Source organism: Phoca vitulina, unplaced genomic scaffold (genome assembly GCF_004348235.1).
Source record: "Phoca vitulina isolate PV1807 unplaced genomic scaffold, GSC_HSeal_1.0 scaffold56, whole genome shotgun sequence".
Taxonomy (NCBI): Eukaryota; Metazoa; Chordata; class Mammalia; order Carnivora; family Phocidae; genus Phoca; species Phoca vitulina.
The window spans coordinates 161,219-180,510 of NW_022589759.1; the positions used below are offsets into that span (position 1 = coordinate 161,219).

Sequence of the window (19,292 nt, forward strand, 5' to 3'; positions counted from 1 at the left end):
GTGCAGGCAAGATTGAGAACCCCTGCACTGCAGAGGGCCAAATACAGGAGCAAGAGGAAATGGTGTGAGTGTGTTGGAAGAGAGGAGACGGCAGCCTTGAGTGTGGCGATGGCACTATACCAAATTCTTACATCCTGGGAATAGGTATCCCCACCGTTTACAAGTAAAGAAACTGGGATTCAGAGAGTAACTGGCCCAGGTAGAACCTGGATTTGCATGCAGGTCTGTGGTTCCAAGGTTCAAATGAGGAAGGCCACTGGCAAGGACCAAGAAAGGGAGACAGGGACAGAATGGGTCATGGCCTCTGGGATCCCTCTCCCTTGACCCTTGAGTTCCACCCCATCCTGCCTTCCTCTTAAGTCTGAATGTTCCTCTCTCAGATTGGGAATTGGGTCTCCAGAGACACACAGAGGGAGAGGGTGTGTGCACTCACGTGTGCGTGGCTGGTCGGCCTGTACTGGTCGTCAGGATCTTGCAGTACTTCACGTTGGCTGTCTCTAGTCCATTAGCTGCTGTCTCTAGTCCCGGACGTGCACCACCTGCTCCAGCCACTCCCCTGGAGTCCCCTAGAATTTACCCTCCCTACTTGCCGTAATCCTGTTATTAAAGGGCTATGCTCAGCCCCCAGGGGAACCTCCAGGACACCACTCTCTTGTCCATGCTATTGTCCAAGGCCAGGCTAGTTAAATAGATTTTGTGTCACCCCTGAAGCAATGTGACCAATTTATGCAGGTTTCTTCCCTCCACTGTGGATGAAAACTTGGGGAGTCTCAGCCTGGAGCTGCTCCCTCCTTTGTGCTTCCACAGGAGAGCAGCCATGTGCCGCTGAGAGATGTAATATCAGGCCCAACCCGATCATGAAATCTCTCCCTGTACCACCGAAGGCATGGCCCTCAGTAAGGAGTTTGGTTGTAAACAGCTCTAGAGAAAGCTCCGTTGGTCACAATCTAACTTAGGTGAGGTAGAGATAGGACTTGATTCAATGGGGTGACTGCACGGCTTTCAGTACCTGGGGTCAGCGGGAGGCGAGCTCCGCAAGAACGTGGAAACACCCTTCCGACTTCACCTTCAAGATTTATGTGGGCCCCTTGCAGCTCAGCCTAGCTGTCCCAACATGGGTTATTTTTATTTCCAAGTATTCCTGTGTGGAGTAGAACCCTGGTTTCCCACTATTAGGAACGTGGGCCTGAACCTATTCCCTGGCCCACTTCCTCACCTGTGTAATTAAAACAATGACAACAACGCTCACCTCCCAGGAGCAGCTGCCCATGGAGGTTGCTGCACAAATATTAGCTTTCCCATTGCTGGCTGTGTGACTAGGAGCAAATCTTTATCCTTTCTGTATCTGCTTCTCATTTTTCTTTTTTTTTTTTTTTAAGAGAGGGAGAGGGGGGCAGAAGGCTCCATGTCCAAGGGGGGAGACCAACGAGGGGCTCGATCTCATGACCCTGCGATCATGATCTGAGCCGACATCAAGGGTTGGACACTTAAGCGACTGAGCCACCCAGGAACCCCTTTGCTTTCTCATTTTTAAATGGGAATAATAATACTCCCTGCCCATAAAGTGCCCAGAAGTGTTGGAAGCTGGTGTTTTTATTGGCTGTTGTAATTTAGTGTAATTGAATGTCATGGACGCCAACTGATGAAGTACCCTCTCCTGCAGGCCCCTGTGTTACAAGTCCTGACCCTTGGGGCCTCCTCTGGGCCCCCGTCCATGTGACAGGCAATTAGAGCCTGGCATCTGATAGGCCTGGGTTGAGGTCCCAGGTGAGCTGTGTTTCTTTGGCCTAATTGCTTCCCCTCTTGAGCCTTGGTTTCCTTACCTGTAAGGTGGGTTGACACCCACGTCCCAGATGCATGTGGCAGGCGGAGCACATAGGTGCTTCTCCAGCCATTCTCCTGAAGAGCAGGTGGAGCTGCCCCCACCCTGCAAACCCTAAGGGAATCATCTGCCCAGAGAACAGGAGTAGGGATCTGGGGATGAGGCCGGCAGTTTATAAGCATCAGGCTGAGCCACATGCAGCCCTGCTGGCCATGGGACCAAGATGGCCAGATCATGAAGTTGGGCATCATGGATAGGAGTGGGCCTGAGCACCTACATCTCATGGTGGGCATCCTGAATGTGCACCAGAGGGCAGGTAGCCCCTAAAAGCCCAGCTTCTGCCCTCAGAGAATGTGCCCACCACTGTGGCTCAATAGTCCTCAGCCTACACCCCAGACAAAAGACTGTGAGACCACCTTTATTAGGCCAAGAGCAGCTGTGTGTACAAATTTACAGAGTTCCTCCCTGCACCAGGATCACCAGCATCACCAGGGCCCTGGAACCAGCACCATCTCTGGACCTCTGAGACTGTGAGGATGGCTGGGGCATGGAAGCTGGGCAGGGGGCAAGGAGGGACCTTGGCCTTGAACCTTCCAATTGGGCATGATGCTGCTAGGAAAGTATCTGCCCACTCCTGGTCTTCCCGGCTGCCTCTGCAGGCCAGGTTCCGTTCAGAATGCTCCTGTCTACCTGGGGACCAAAGCAACCTGTCCCAGCCTGGACATCTACCCAGGGAGGGGAAGCTGCTGTGTTCTCATCCTCGGGATGGAGAAGAGAACCAACATGGGGGTGGGGGTCTTCCCAAAGCCCTATCATCTGGAATCCACTGTTGTATCTCCAACCTGCCCTTATTCCTGAGTGAGAAAACCTACTCCAGTGCCATCCCCTACCCCCAGCCAAGGACTCCCAAAAGCAAACGGCCTCCCCCGGGGAGGGTCCTGCAGTGAGCCTGACCCCAGATAAACTCTGGGGCCAAGAAACATGTATATAAATATATAGGCTGTGTGTATATATCATATAAATGTATCTATATATGTATATATGTACATGCACACTCAGGAGGGCAGGCCAGCAGCTGTGCCCCAGGATGGGGAGTTTCTTAGCCAGGGGGCAGGACTAGCCTGGCTCCTCTCCAGAGGCCTGGCCACCTTGAAAAGCCTCTGGCTAGGTGGCCCAGGAAGGCTGAGAGCCGTCACTTGAAGTTGAGAGTCCCGGTGTTAGGGATGTAGAGGGACTGGGTTTGGCGGGTACGGCGAGGTGTGGTGTGGAGGGCATCCACGCTCCTGCGGCTAGAGCGCACCACGTCCGCCACGAAGCTGGTGCAGTCGCTGCACACATCCCTGAGGACACAGCCGTGGGTGTAGATGTGCGGGAATGCCTCCTCCACACTCTGCCACTGGGGCCCCTGCAGGGATCTGGAGCAGGACAGAGCCGTCAGGGAAGTCTCTCCCCGGTTCCTCCATAGCCACAGCCCACCCGCCATAACCCTCCCATCCCCTCCCCCCAGCAAAAGCTTTTCCTCAAGAGGTAGCTGGAGTCCTGGGATCTGCCCACCAGCTCCGTTTCCAGCTCCCAGACCCTCTGAGAAGTCTCTTACTAGACAGCTGCCTTGGATCTCCTTGTCCTGGGAGTGTCCTAGCAAACCACCCCCCCAGCTCCTTTATTACTGTCAGGGCCTGACCACCACAGTGATACCAGCAAAGGGCAAAGGAACACACTGGAAGGCGTCTCTTCTCTGGGTCGGTGTAGTTCTGGTAGTTGACACCCTCCGAGGACTCTCAAAGCCCAGCGTGTAGACGGGAATGTGCGCAAACTTCTTAGAAGGCATCTTCATCTACAACACACAGACGGAGAGGTGGGCCAGGCGCCCCCCGGAGACAGGCGCGTGCACACACACCCCCACCCCCACGGACAGCCACCAGCTCTCGGCCTGTGTGACGCTCTGGGAGTGTCTAGAGGTCATCCTTTGCCCTATGTGTGCTCTCTGGACCCCCACTCCATGCCTGCCATCTGAAGGCATGGGCCCCTTGCTTGGTACCCACACCCAACCACAGCCTGCACTCCCCTAGACAGACACTTGTACCGTATACCACCTGGCACACCCCGTGCATGCAGGAAATTCTCAATGTTGACTAGGTGGCGGTCTCTCCGCGGTGAAATGGCAGAAAACGGAGGGTTTGAAAATCGTGGTGGTAAAACCCCTTTCCCAGAGGCCCTTGTTTCTAGGCTGGGGTGTACCAGGATGACATAGTTCTAAATGTGACCACCCTCTGTGTCTGGACATCTGCAGATACAAAGACCCCCCCCAAGACTGCTATGAAGAACCTGTCCAAAAACATTCAAGGCAGTTGTAGTGTCAGAAGGGAGGACCTTCAGAGGGGAAGTGAAGGGTTTTTCTTGGCACCAGCCTGCTAATGTGGAATGTCAAAAAACATTTTTGGGGGGGCACCTGGGTGGCTCAGTGGTTAAACGTCCTGCCTTCGGCTCAGGTCATGATCCCAGGGTCCTGGGATAGAGCCCTGCATCGGGCTCCCTGCTCAGAGGGCAGTCTGCTGCTCCCTCTGACCCTACCCTCTCTTGTGCTCGCTCTCTCTCACTGTCTCTCTCTCAAATAAATAAAATCTTTAAAAAAAAAAATTTTTTTTTTTTTAAAAGACCACCTACATGTCTTTAAAAACTACACAGTCTTGGGGCGCCTGGGTGGCTCAGTCGGTTAAGGGTCCGACTCTTGATTTTGGGTCAGGTCATAGTCTCAGGGTCGTGAGATCAAGCCCCACGCCTTTCTCCGTGCTCAGCGGGGAGTCGCTTAAGATCCTCTCTCCCTCTAAAACTAATGATGTAATGTATGGTGATTAACATAACAATAAAAAATTAATTAAAAGATCCTCTCTCCCTCTGCCCCTCCTCCCACTCAAAAAAATAATAATAAAAATAAAAACTACACAGTCTTGGAAAGTGTAGGGATGGGTTTTGTGAGGAGGAAGGAGATGGACAAGCTGGTCCATGTGTGACCAGCTCATAGGGGACAGTAGAGCCTCTGTGCACCCCCCCACTGTGGCTCAAGCCACGTCAGCCACAGGACACCTCACACACCTGGGGCCTTGCGCAGACCCCAGACACTCCTCACCTTTATGCTGCAGGAAGTGCAGACAGCCCTGGAAGGGAAAGAGGAGGGTCAGCTGTGAAGAGGCCACAGAGAAACCGTTCCCGCCAGTCAGCTGCCCTGCCCCCTGCCTGACCCCCAGTTATTCAGTATTTCGCTTATTTTATCCCCAAATCTTGCTCTTCTTCTTAATTAGCTGTACATCCAAAATATTTCTGCCACTCACAGCTCTTTCTCTGGATGGTTTGGTCTGGGGATTCTTCATGTGCCCGACACTCCCACGACAAGCCCCTCCAAGCCAGAGGGGCCATAGTTGAGCGGCTCAGTTTTAAGCAGCGATGAACATCTTTTTATTCCCCATTCCTGATTTCAAAAATGAATGCCTTCTTGGAAAAACCCCAAGAGAGAGAGGACTGTAATGGAGACCCAGGAGTCCTCAGAGGCAATCCTGCTGACAGGTTTCCTTCTCCAGATCCAAGTGCGATTGACAAAGATACACATTTAAACGTAAAATAAAAATAAATGGGGTATTATGCATACTATTCTGTAAAGATACATCAGGGGACAAATTGTCCAAATTTATTCTTTAAAAGAAGGTACGGTGTCCTCTTGCATGGACATCTTATAATTGGTTTGCCATCTAGAAACCTCTGGGTTAATTTTATCTTGTTTCACTGTGGTCAGGGAACGTACTTTCCATGACTTGAATCCTACATTTTTGAGACCTGTTTTATGACCCAGAATACGGTCTATTTTGGTAAATGGTCCGTGTGCACTTGAGAAGGAGTACATTCTGCTGTGGTTGGGTGGACTGTGCTATGAATGTCTGATCAAATCGGTTGGTAGTGTTCAAGTCTTCAATATCCATAGTATTTTTCTATCTGCAAGCTTTATCAATTGTTGAGAGAAGGCTGTTGAACTTCTAATTAGAAGTATGGATTTATCTATTTTTCCTTGCAACTTTATCAGATTTTTACTCCACATATTTTTGAGCTCTGTTGTTAGTATGTCAAGTGTTTACAATAGTTATTTTCCCTCCTTATCATTATGACAGGAACACCTTTATCTCTGGTAATGTTTTTTGCAATCTACATTGAAATTAATACATCATCTTTCTTTTGACTAGTATTGGCATGGTCTATCTTTCTCCACTCTCCTTCTAACCAGTCTGTGTCTTTTTAGGTAAAGTACATGTCTTGCAGGCAGCAGATGGTCTTGCTTTCTTTACTCTGTTGTGTAGACATTTTACAATTAAGGTAACTATGACACAGTGGGGTTTAGGACTGTCATCTTGCTGTTTGTTTTCTTTTTGCCCTATTTGTTCTTTGTCCCCTTTTCCTTTTTACTAATTGATTACTTTTTATGATTCCATGCTCTTTCTCTGCTTTCTTACTTTAGTGGTTGCTTTCAGACTTCTACTATACTTCTGTAACTTACCACAGTCTACCGTCAAGTAATATTTTACCACTTCATGTAGAGTATAAAATACCCCCAATAGCATCCTTCTTCTGATCCCCTCCTTGGCATTAATGCCATTGTTATGGTATTTTTTACTTAGAGATATATTATAAATCCCATAATACATTGCTGTTAATTTTTTGGCATGCCTGGTAATCATTGAGACGGGACACTGCATTTCACCCTGTTGGGTGCTGGATCTTGATTCACCTTGTAAAGAGTTACAAGAAAATCAACTTCTGTGTTCTCTTACCAGTTGGCACTTGTGGTGCTCTCCACCTGTGTGGATGCAGAGTGCCATCTGGTGCCATTTTCCTTGTATGTGAAGGACCTCACTGAACATTTGTTTTAGTGGGCCTACTGCTGAAGAATTCTTTTGGTTTTTGTATTTCTGGAGATGTTTTTACCTTTTGTCTTTGTTTTTGAAGCATAGTGTTGCTGGGTATAGGATTCTAGGTGGACAGTTTTTCAGTCCTTCAGAAATGCTCTTTTAGGGGCACCTGGGTGGCTCAGTCAGTTAAGCATCTGCCTTTGGCTCAGGTCATGATCCCAGAACTCTGGGATCGAGCCCCGCATCGGGCTCCCTGCTCAGCGGGAAGCCTGCTTCTCCCTCTCCCTCTGCCCCTCCCCCTGCTCATTCTCTCTCTCTCTAATAAATAAATAAAATCTTAAAAAAAAAAAAAAAAAAAGAAATGCTCTTTTACTGTCCTGTTGCTCACGTTATTTCACTGAGAAGCCTGCAACCACCCTTGTCTGTCCTCTCTACACGTCTTTATTTGCTGGCTGATCTTAAGAATTTCTCTTAGGGCACCTGGGTGGCTCAGTTGGTTAAGCATCGACCCTTGATTTCGCCTCAGCCCACATCATGTTCCGCGCTCAGCATGGAGTCTGCTTATCCCTCTCCCTCTGCTCCTCCCCTGCTCTACTAAAATAAATAAAATCTTTAAAAAAAAAAGAATTTCTCCCTATTACAGTTTTGATCAATTTGGTTAATATGTGCCTTGGTTGCAATTTTTTTCATGTTCCTTGTGCTTAGGGTTGAGTTTCTTGTGAGTTTATATTTTTCATCAAATTTGGAAAACGCTTTTAGCTATTATTTCTTCAAATGCTTTTTCTGCCCCCCCCTTTTCCTTTGGGGACTTTAATTACATCTACATTAGACTTCTTAACGTTATCCCACAGCTCACTGGCACCATTTTCGTTTTTTAAAATTATTATTTCTCTCAGTGTTTTCATTTTAGTTTCTACTATTGTTTTCTCTTTTGAGTTCATTAATTTTTTCTTCTGCACATTCTTCTGAATGTTGAATCTACTGTTACTTTTATCTGGTGTAATTGGGAACATTCATCCAAACATTCTGGTTTTTATGTCTAGAACTTTGTGTCTTCTTCAAATTTTTCATGCTTGTAACTTTTTGAACATATGAAATACAGTTCAAAACTTTTAATGTACTTATCTACTAATTCTAACATCTGTGTCAGTTCTGAGGACTTTGATTTTTCTATCATGGGTCATGTTTTCCTGCTTCCTTTTTTTTTTTTTTTTTTTTAAGATTTCATCCATTTTTTGACACAGAGACACAGCGAGAGAGGGAACACAAGCAGGGGGAGTGGGAGAGGGAGAGGCAAGCTCCCCGCCGAGCAGGGAGCCCGATGCGGGGCTCGATCCCAGGACCCTGGGACCGTGACCTGAGCCGAAGGCAGATGCTTAATGACTGAGCCACCCAGGCGCCCCTGCTTTCCTGCTTCTTGACATGCCTGATACCTTTGATTAGATGCTAGACATTTTTATCTTGCTGGGTGCTAGATATTTTTCTCTTCCTATTCTTGAGCTTTGTTCTGGGAAGCATTTAAGATACTTGGGAATGGTTTAGTCCTTTTAGGTCTTGCTTTTTTTTTAATTTTTAGGTCTGGAACAATGCTCAGTCTAGGGGTACTTTTTCGCCACTAGTGGGACAAGACCTTCCTCTGTATCCCACTCAGTGGCTCATGAGTTACAACATTTCCACCATGGTTGGTGGGAACAGACACTATTCCTTTCAAGCTTTAGCACAGGGTCAGTATACTTTTTCTGTAAAGGGTCAGATAGTAAACATTTTAGATGTGGCTAAATGAATAAACAAAGGATGTGGCTTTGTTCCAATAAAATTTTATTTACAAAACAGGTAGTAGGCCAGATTTAGATTTTGCCAGTCCTTGCTACGGGATGCTTCTTCCCCAGCCTTCAGTGATTTCCTTGCTTATATGTGCTGATAAGTACCCTGCTGAATACTCCAGGAGGATCTCACCCTGTGGACAGCTCTCTCCCTGCTGGAAATCTGCACTAAGACCTCTAGCTGCCTTGGTCTCTCTGGGTTCAGCTTTACCTCCTCCACTTGAGGAGCCAAGTGACCTAGAAACTCCAGTTGAGGCAGTTGTAGGGCTCAGCCTGTTTCCTGTGGTTACCTGATATCCAGTATCTTGAAATCCACTGTTTCCTGTTCCTTGTTTTTTATGGGTTTTTTTGGTTGTTTCAGGTGGAAGGTGCCCGTTCTAATCCCTATTATCCCACCTTGCCTGAAGGTGGGAGCCCCTTAGCTATTAAAATAAATTAAACATTTTGTTCCATGGTTGCACTAGCCCACGATGCATGATAGAACATCCCCACAATCACAGGAAGTTCTACTGGACAGTGCTGGCTTAGAGACGCTTACCTCCTCCTCCCATGTTAATTCACAGCCAGGGTGCTTACAGAGGCTCACCTCTTGCAAAAGAGACAGGTGGGTGGCCAGGAGAATAGCGAGAACTTGGTTCGGCAGCAGCAACAAATCTGTAAGAAAAGGCCCAGATTAGTTAGTCCTGCCTGGTGAGGAAGCAGCCCAGGGTTCAGGCTGCCTGGCCTGCCCTCCACCCAGGGCTCCTGCCTGACGAGGGAGCAGCTGGGTGCAGGCCACCTCACCTTCCCCTTCCTTAGACTGCTGACGAGCTCCTTGTTCTGCAGGAATTTCTCCATCTCGGCCTTCACCAGCACACGGCGCACGTCCATCACCTCCTCCACAGTCAGAGCGAGGCTCTCCACAGGGTGGCTGAACTCCTGGGGACAAAAGGGGCAAGGGGTGAGTGCTCCTCAGGTCTTCGGGAATGAGGCCTTTCAGGATCCTGTCCACAAGGTCCTCTCTTCTCTAAGGACTCTGGAATCTTTGTGGCCTCAGCCTACCCAAGCCTAGCAACTTCCTAAAACACCCCATTCTTAGCTCATCTACCCCTGGGAGCCACACATGCTACTCAGGACTTCTCTGATGGGGTCGTGCAACCGCAAGCAAGGTTTCCTATGACCTGGCCCCGCCCCCAGCCCACTCTTGACCACATCGCCTTTAGCCATCCCCACCTGTGTTCACAGTGCTCTCCAGACCTGAAATGTCTGCCTCCCACCTTGTTCCCCACCTGCAAACACACACCACAGCCAATCAAAACCAGCCAGGGTCCCCAGGCCCACCCCTTCTCCTCCGGGAACTCTTCACCACAGGGCGCTCTCCTCGCCAGCAGCAGAAGGCCCTGGGCACCTCCTGCATGCTGCCCAGCTCAGTGCTCGCCAACCAGCAGGGCTCTGAGTCGGCCCGTCTGTGGGTGGCGTGTGTCCTACCTGCCACATCGCCTACCGCTTTGGGCCACCATGGTGAGTGTGCCTTGTTCAGCCCTCCCTCCCGGGAGGTCACTGTAGAGCTCGACCTCTCAAAGCCTCGGGGCCTCTCTGTCAAGTGGGGCTGCATTCCAGTTCCACTGAGAGAACACATACAGCCCTTAGCGCAATGCCTGGCACCCCAAATTTAACATTTAGCTACTAAGATGAGTCATCATGGGGGGCACCAGCCCGCGACGGTGCCGCAAAGGTGGGAGTCGGGATACTGCTTTTTGTTTCAGATTGCCAGGGGATTATCCTAGTTAGGGTAGTTGTCGGGAGAGTCTGAGAGACTGTGTTCTCATTCCAGCCTGAAGCATCAGGTCCTTTGGCTTCTGACCTTTGTTTCCAACAGCCTGAACCCTAACCTGTGACCCTTACACGTTACACTAACTGTACACATGGCCAAGAAGTCTCACGTCAGGGCAGACAGTCGCTGAGGTTATGTGATGTTTGATAGGCAAACCTCTCAGAAAGCACTCTCGAGAGCTGTGCTAAGAAGAATACACTTAGGGGATTTGTCATTTTAAGATATGTCCCCCCCAAAATTAATTGATTAAAAGAATATATCGAGGCGCCTGGGTGGCTCCGTCGGTTAAGTGTCTGACTCTTGATCTCAGGTCAGGTCTCAATCTCAGGGTTGTGAGTTCAAGCCCCACGCTGGGCGTGGAGCCTACTTAAAAAAAAAAAAGAATATATACATGTCCTCCAATTAATTGACATCCCTTCAAGAAGCAAGCCTTCCTCTCTGCCGGCCGCCCGAGTTGCGTGGGGGCTCGCATGCACTCAAGACTCCATTGCACCCGTATCCCACCGCCGTGGCCGAGGCAGGCCCTGCTGCTGGTGTACGGACATTAATACGGCTTCACAGGAGGGGCTGGGCCCGCCTCATCCACGACGGCCTAGCACGTGGGATTCACAAAGCTGCAACGCCTTAGACAAGTGCCAAACCCATCTCTGTGCGTTTGCACCAACTGTGATGAGCCTGTGCGTGTCAAGCTGGTGGAGTGCTTTGTGCTGAGCACCAAGTCAACCTAATTAAGGTTGATGACAAGGAGAAACGAGGGGAAGGGACGGGCTCTGTAAAACCGACAGAGAAGAAAACCCCGTCAAGGGCTTGGTTGCAGTTGTGTGGTGGTTAAGGACTACGGGAAAGATCCTGCCAAGGATGCCATCGAGGAATACTTCAAATGCAAGAAATGAATAAGTAAAAAACTTGGTTCTGGTTCTTCACCCCCCCCAAAAAAAAGGGCGGGGGTCTTAATTCTCCTCCCCTGAGAACGTACTTAGTGACCCACTTGTAATGACGAGATTAGGGTGGAAATAACAAGGAGTGACTTCTGACGCTGGCTTCTGCCTTGGTGTCTCTCTCAGACCATGAGCGCTGGGGGAAGCCCACCACCCTGTCCTGAGGACACCCAGCCCTGGGGAGAGGGCCGCATGTGGAGGCCCCAAGGCCTCCCACCCACAGCCACGTGAGGAGCCACATTCCAGTGCAACCTCCAGGGAGGCCTGAGCCAGGCTGCCCAGCTGAGCCACTTCTGGATTCCTGACCTCGGACACTGTGAGATAATAAAAGTTTGTTGTTTACACTTTAAAGTTTTGGGGTAATTTTTAATGCAGCGGTAACACAGGACTTAGTTGGGGAGTATCAGTAGTAATACTACCTTACGTTTATATGGCACTTTTCAAAGTTAACATATGTTCTCATGTGAGCCTCTTGACAAAACTTCAAGGAAAGGGTGATGACAACACCCTTGACATGCGGGCTCTTCACCACTGTAATCCCTTTGATAAAATCCTACACTAAGGCTGAGGAAGCCCAGGTGCGGGGGTAAGGGGTGTAGTGGCAGAGTAAAAGTTTTGACCCTATAAAATGCTGTCACATCTCACTGCCTTCAGGCACAGGGCTCCAGTTTCTCCCCTGTCTTAACCCTCACCAAGATGGAAGTAAGAACTTCAGATGTCCCCTGTCCCCTTAGGAAGGTCTTGTTCTGGCCAGGGGGCTGCCGTGCCCAGAAGGTGGCAGCAGAAACCAGATGTGGCGGCTCCAGAGCAGACCTAGCAACACCCTCGAAGGAGCGGGGGGGGCCCCCCTCCTGCTGGGCCTTGTCCTGCGGAGACGTGAGGCTAAGGGCCCAAGAGATGGCACCCACTTACTGTGGACAACTAGGCCTCTGTCACTCACCAGCCACAGGTGATGGGTGTCTGGGGCTGCAGAAGCCTCTGGCTGGTCCTCTGCTGAGCCCAGGTCACTGTGTGGTAGGGAGCTGGGGTCAGGCTGGGCCTGGACGCTCACCGGGAAGGGACCTGGAGTAAGAGCACAGAAGCCCTGTCCGGACAACCTGGCAGAAACTGGTGTGGGAGGGCTGTGCCCGGGGGTGAGGGAGACAGCTGGCCTGGCAGTAGGGGTCTTGGGGGGCGTCATCAAGCACAAGGACACAGAGAGGGTATGTGAACCACGCCGGGGGCACGTTAGTGCAGCAGGCCCAAGGGACCCCTATAGGGGCCCCATATCCGATCCCTGTAAACGATCCAACGTTAGGAGTCCCATGGCAGCCAACAGGGAAAGCAGGTAGCATGAGTCCTGCAGGAAGCCTGCCTCCCCCATTAGTGCTGCTCACTGCTCTAAACGCAGACAGGGATGGAGGAGAAAGGCAGATTCACCTCCACCACGGGGTCCCTGAGACTTGAGGATAGTTGTGGGGAGATGGTGAGGTATGGAATTGGCCTGGCCTGGACCTCTTCACTCCAGGAAGCGAATCAGCTACCAAATGGCACCACCCTGAGAGTGGCAAGAGAGCAAGAGGGTGGTTCAAGGTAACCTGGAGAGCAGAGAAGGCGGCCTGGCCATGTCTGCTAGAAGCAGTGGGTGAGGCGGAGGGGACAACCCCATGTCCTGTCAGCACTTTGGGGAGCACAGCCCTTACAAGAGTGGGACTAACTATTCCTGTGTGGCCAGTAGGATTGTTTTGACCTCTCTGCTGAACAACAGGGAAAGGAGGTGACGATAAGTCAGGTTCTAGAGTGGTGTGTGCTGCATGGCCCATCTGGTTCATTGCAGACACCTTTTCATTGACAGAAAAAAAAAAGACTAGAAAGATCTGTCAGTCATCTATCCATCCATCCATTTGTCTATCCACCTGCCTATCCATCCATCATCCATCCATCCATCTGCCGATCATCTATCCACCCACCCATTATCCATCCATCATCCTCCCATTATCCATCCATCACCCATCCATCATCCATGTTTCCATCTATCCTTCTATCATCCATCCATCAATTATCCACCCATCTGCCCATAATCCATCCATCCTTCTATCATCCCTCTATCCATCTTCGATCCGTCATCCATCCATCATCATCCATTATCCATGTCATCCATCCACCCATCTATCTACCCATAATCCATCTATCCATCCATCATCATCCATCCAATCATGCATCATCCATCTATCCTTCCATTATCTGTCATTTATCCATCCATCATCCATCCATATACATCCATCATCTGTCTATTCATCCTCCATCCATCCAGTTTTCTTTTCATACACCAATATATTAATAGTAACTATCTCTAGATATTAGAATCATGGAATGTTTTAAAGTTTTTAAAAAGTGTTTTACAAAAAATGTGGATTACTAATTTTATAAGAAAGTTTTCAAGTTAAAAAAGTGGAGAATGCCTGCCTGAGGCAATGAGGTAAGTCTGGGCTTGAACTTTAAACACCTTCTTACAGATAGGAGCTCCCTGTGGCCTCTGAGTGCTGCCTGCTCAGGACGACAGCAGGACCCAAGGCAGGACATGATGCCCACAGGACAGTGTCAAGGGAGAAGGGGGTGAGAGTCCCCACTTGCCTTGCTCCTGGGCGCTTGGCCTCCAAGTGTGCATGCTGCCTGCACGGGGCCGGGATGATTCCAACCCTCCTTGGGGCTGAGTGGCTGGCTGCAGGCTAGAGGCCACTTCACTCCGGAGCTGGATCAGGTCATGCTCTGAGAAAGAGCGGTCCCGCTTCAGTGTCACCTCCCCACATGGAGACTCTTCCTCCTGTGGACACAGCAGACTCAGCCCTGACCACTCTGCCCACCAACACCAGCACCTCCTGCCTGTCCCTGGACTGGCAGGGGACCGCTGCTGGGCCCACTAAGGCCACCCAGGGTCACCTCTGCTTACTGCCCAGCCTCACTATCCTCTATACAGTGGAAATAAGTGTCTCAAAAAAACAAACCCTTCCCTGAGGCCTGTGGGAAGTCCTGGAGATGATTGGTCTGGTGTCTGGGGCAGCCCACTGAGATCGCTACCACCCCTGGTTTCCTTGGGCTCAGAGGGCAGTGAGGACATGATGTCCCCATCGAGTGTCCCACTCAGTGTCACAGTGAGACACACTGGCTTTTCACATCAGCCGGGAGGCTGCTTAGCTTCCCAGCCCCAAGATGATGGAGTACGTACATTCCAGCCCTTTTGTGCTATGGGAAGAGGTGGCCCAAGGCCACTGTTCAGTCACCAGTGTGAGCCACCAAGATGGGGAAGTGCTCCCAAGTCCCACCATATTTGCTCTCAGAGCAGACCCAACCCCACAGCAGGACACCAGCTCCAAAGAAGAGTGTTGCCCTCAGCCCTGAGCAGTGACGCCCTCAGCTGAAAGCTACATGCTGGCTTTGCTCAGCCTTTCTCACTTGCCCCTTCTCCTCCTCCCTGGTGGGCTCTGACCTCAGATGTGTTCATCTCCTCCATCTCAGCCAAGGTGGGTGCCTTGAGCAGGACCCGGGGCCGTGGGCGCTGCGTGTTGTTCCCGGCATCCGTGATGGACAGGTTGATGCAAGAAGTGGATTTGGTGTCCCCTGAACAGGCATTGAGAATGCAGGGCAGAGAGCCAAACCCTGGTGGAGGTGGGGAGGTGGGGCAGGACAGGAGAGTGAGGGGGTGGGGACAGAGGAGGAGGGAGAAGGGAAGGAGGGAAGGTGGGAAGGGGGGTGTCCCATGCTCACCCCGGCCACCCCAGTGCTCGCCCCCCACCGGGCGCAGCCTCCGCTCCTGCTTGATCTCCTCCAGGATCTTCTCGTGCAGGGTTCTCTGCTTTTGCGGTAAGGGGCGAAGCCTTCTCTCTGAGACCTGGGGGGAGTATGGCAGCTCCAGGAAGGAAAGGCAGTGGGGCTGTGACACAGACATACTGGAGTGGGGAGGAACCCTGGTGACACAGCCAGGCCTATCAGGAGCCGGCACAGCAGGGGGCAGACGGGAGGTGCCCTGTGTGCTCCCGGGGCAGGTCCATCTCAGAATCAACCTCTCAGCGCCCTCCCTCAGTGGAGGTGCCATTCTGCCCTTGAGGAGGGAAGGCCAAGGGGGGGAAGCCCCGCACAGCTGGTACCTGTTTCAGTGGAGGCCGGGAGCGGATGAAGTCTAGGATGAGTTCATGGGCATCCTTCTTCACCCGGGGAGGGATGTCTCCATCGACCTGTGGGGTTGGTACGCACACAGGAGCTGGGCTGTGGGAGGACTCACTCAGCCCTGAGCAGGACCTGGTCCTCACGCCACCCTTCCCCTCATGGGCTGCATGGCGGGCACAAGGGCTGCCGCTGGGACCACCACTAACTTCCCTACATCTCAGATTCTTCATGTGGGAATGAAGGTCAGGGGCACCCCTGTCACCCAGCTGTCCTAAGAATGAAATGAACTCCACATTTAAAATTTGCAGAGTAAAGCCAGAACACAGCAAGAGTTATGTGAGCATAAAATGGGACAATCCCATCATCTCAGCTGCTGCTGCTGGTCCTCCAGAATCCTCCACTCGTCCCTTCTTCCTGTCCTTGTCACACTGTGTCCCCAACATCCCACTGTGTCCCACCGTGTCCCTAATGTCACACTGTGTCCCTGTCCTTGTCACTGTGTCCCCATCATGCTGTGTCCCCGATGTCATGCCATGTCCCCAACATCACGCCGTGTCCCCGACGTCACATTGTGTCCCACCGTGTCCCTGGCATCACACTGTGTCCCTGTCCTGTCACTCCATGTCCCTGGCATGACATCGTGTCACACCGTGTCCCCAATGTCACACTGTGTCCCCATCACCCCATGCCCCACTGTGTCCCTGATGTCACACTGTGTTCCTGTCCTTGTCACACCGTGCCTGACATCATGCTGTGTCCCTGTCCTTGTCACACCGTGTCCCTGACATCACACCGTTATACCATGTCCCCGATGTCACACTGTGTCAGTGTCCCCGATGTCACAGTGTCCCTGTCCTTGTCACAGTGTCCCCGACGTCACACCGTGTCCCTGATGTCACAGTGTCCCTGACGTCATGCTGTGTCCCTGTCCTTGTCACACTGTGTCCCTGTCCTTGTTGCACCGTGTCCCCATCAGACCATATCCCCATCACGCCGTGTCCCTGACGTCACGCTGTGTCCCTGTCCTTGTCACACCATGTCCCAGATGTCACACTGTGTCACACCGGGTCCCTGATATCAGACCGCGTCCCCGACATCACACCCTGTCACACCGTGTCCCCGACGTCACACCGTGTCAGGTGTGAGCCAGGTGAGTCAGGGCCACATCTGCCCATGCACATCTGAATACCCAGCTCAGGAGCCAGCACACAGAGCAGGGGCTCCAGAGCCACCGGTGGGCAGAAGGCTCGGGGGTAGGCTCCTCTCCCCCACCAGCTCACCATGACCTTGCGTAGTTTGTAGTTTCTGGCGCGGATGTCCTGCATCAGCATCTCGAAGGGGGTGAGCTGGAACTCAGTGGGCAAGGGGTTGAATTCCTGCTCCTGCACCTTCTTGAGCTTCACTCCATGGCGGAGCTCCCTCATGAGTTGCACCCAGAGTCGGGCCTGGGCCCCCGAGAAGACGAAAATGGCCCTTAGACCCAGCGGGGCTCCCAGAGGCCTGGCACAGACCCCAGGTGGGGGGGCTGAGCCCTGTGTCCCAGGGCTGGAGGAGAGCCATAGCTTACCCAGTCCGTGTGTCCCAGGTTGTCAAGCTCTGCCAGGGGCTTCTCTGCCTGCAGCTCATCCTCCCGAAGCTTCTGCAGCATCTGTTAGTCCAGGAGAAGGTGAAAGAGTGGTCGTCATGGGGATATGGGCCCTACCAGTCTGTCCATCTGGGGACAGTCCCTTAACACATGGGCTAGTATTCCACCAGCTAAAAAAGGGATGAGTGGGCATTTTTGGCCAAGGCTTTGGGTTCAGAAAGATTGAGAGAAACAAAGCCATTAGCTGTGGAACCACGTGGGACACTTGGTGTCCCATCAGCTATCTCTGGAAGCTCCTCCTGGGCAAGGGCAGAAGTGAGAACATAACACCCACCTAGCACCCACATAGAACTTCTGGTTCTCTCTCTTCTCTTGGCTGATCCACACGGCCCAGAGAGCAATGTGTCCTTCAGAGGGAGCAGATGCAGGGGAAACCCTGCTTTCTGTCATCTGTGAAGAGCTCCCAGTCTTCCTTCAGATCTAGCTCTCAGGGCGCTTCCTCAGGAACACCTTAGCCTCTTTGCCCAGGCAACATGCACACCCTGCTCTTGGAAAACCCATGGCTGCTTCTTGACACATGATCCCCACTGGAGTTTTATGGTTATCTGCTTCTTTGAGTGTTGTCTGGACCACTGGCTCCAGAGGCCAGAACCACATTTATGTTTCTGTTTTCTGACCTTAGTATTCCTGGTTCGTAGCACAACATTACAGATGCTAGGTCGTAAACAGTGGTTGGATAAATGAATAAATGGACGGATGCATGGGTGGGTGGGTGAGTGGATGGAGGAATGGTGGATGGATGGGTGGATGGAGGAATGGTGGATGGATGGGTGGATGGAGGAATGGTGGATGGATGGGTGGATGGAGGAATGGTAGATGGGTGGATGGGTGGGTGGATGGATGGGTGGATGGAGGAATGGTGGATGGATGGGTGGATGGAGGAATGGTGGATGGATGGGTGGATGGAGGAATGGTAGATGGGTGGATGGATGGGTGGATGGAGGAATGGTGGATGGATGGGTGGATGGATGGAGGAATGGTGGATGGATGGATGGATGGGTGGATGGATGGAGGAATGGTGGATGGATGGATGGGTGGGTGGATGGTTGGGTGGATGCATGGGTGGATGGATGGATGGGTGGATGGAGGAATGGTGGATGGATGGGTGGATAGGAGAATGGATGAGTAGACAGATGGGTAAGAGGAGGAGTTACTCAGCAAGTCCTGGGAAAGAGACACAGGTTCGTATTTTATCAAGTAGAGAAAATGCCACCATCACGGTGAGGGCCAAAGAAGAACATGAAGGATTGTTAGGTACTGTTCTTTGCTGAGAATTTGGGAAGAAGCTGCTAGATTAACTGCCTTCATTGTGCTGGATCTTGGCAGCAGCTGGAGACTCTGTTCCCACCAACTCTCCTACCCTGGAGAAGCATCGAACCTTTAGCACACAGCTCCCACCTCACTGCCCCCGCCCCACCCACTAAGACAGAACCGGTTACCCTGGCTTTCATCCCAAACTACCTGCTAAACTGCTTTGGGACGCTCTAGAAAATGCTGTCAAGTCTCAGAGTAGCACATGGTGTGTGATCTGGCTGATTCTGAAAATAGACCTGTGTGTGATCTGGCAGTTTCTGTGGGCAAAGGGCATGAAGGGTGGGTCTCCCATCCCTCCTGGACTTTCTATACCTGTCCCTGAACAGGGTGTTTCTTCCTAAAATGCCAGCCCAGATGTGTCCCACCAACAGACACTCTTCTTTCTCCCCGTCACTACCAATTCCCTGAACGTCTCTTGGGTCAATTACTTGGAAGTCTAGAGTTGTTTGCTCCTGCTAAAGAAAGCGCTTCCATTGTCCGCATAAGGAACTGATCTTAGCAACAGAACAGATGACTTCAGAGCAAGAAAAACAGAAGCATTAAGACCATCCACCAATTAGAACATTAGAAGAACATCTCTAAGATGTCAAGGAGGAGTGGGGTTTGGGGGCGCAGGGGGACAGGGAGTGGGCAGAGGAACCACCCACCCTTGGGCTATCAGCTGGGCTGCAGGTAAGGGCCCAGCGGCTCAGGCAGTGTCGCCGACTTGCCCTGAGCTGGGACCCCGGCCCCGTCAATCAGAGCAATCCTGAGAATCTCCTCAGGCCCACGAGTTCAGGGAAGCTGGTCCAGGGATGAGCATCAGTCCATTCCAAACAACACCTTCTGCCATTTAAGCAAGAGTGGGTGGAGCAAATTCCCCTGCCCTCTATGAAGTCTGCATTCTCTCATCTGTGACTGCT

The 19,292-nt window shown here is 51.5% G+C and overlaps 1 protein-coding gene and 1 long non-coding RNA gene across 4 annotated transcripts in view; one reads left to right on the forward strand and one right to left on the reverse strand.

Moving 5' to 3' along the window:
* Positions 1-1,348: 1,348 nt before the first annotated feature.
* Positions 1,349-19,292, reverse strand: part of SPIRE2 (spire type actin nucleation factor 2) — a 35,438-nt gene continuing 17,494 nt past the window's right edge. For 2 of the 3 annotated variants that reach the window (XM_032389736.1, XM_032389738.1), the window contains exons 4-15: positions 16,999-17,079; positions 16,712-16,876; positions 15,413-15,499; positions 15,033-15,156; positions 14,755-14,924; positions 13,902-14,091; positions 12,229-12,350; positions 9,321-9,455; positions 9,124-9,191; positions 4,950-4,977; positions 3,541-3,656; positions 1,349-3,237 (exon numbers count right to left, since the gene is read on the reverse strand). In XM_032389736.1, coding sequence (XP_032245627.1) covers positions 3,015-3,237; positions 3,541-3,656; positions 4,950-4,977; positions 9,124-9,191; positions 9,321-9,455; positions 12,229-12,350; positions 13,902-14,091; positions 14,755-14,924; positions 15,033-15,156; positions 15,413-15,499; positions 16,712-16,876; positions 16,999-17,079 — 1,509 coding nt within the window. In that variant the 3' untranslated portion in view covers positions 1,349-3,014. Of the gene's footprint in view, positions 3,238-3,540; positions 3,657-4,949; positions 4,978-9,075; positions 9,192-9,320; positions 9,456-12,228; positions 12,351-13,901; positions 14,092-14,754; positions 14,925-15,032; positions 15,157-15,412; positions 15,500-16,711; positions 16,877-16,998; positions 17,080-19,292 lie in introns of those variants that run through there. The other variant, XR_004297648.1, reaches the window with a different exon arrangement.
* LOC116622948 lies at positions 9,390-11,639 on the forward strand. Its single transcript, XR_004297649.1, has 2 exons — positions 9,390-9,477; positions 11,415-11,639. It is a non-coding gene; the product is annotated as an uncharacterized LOC116622948 (long non-coding RNA).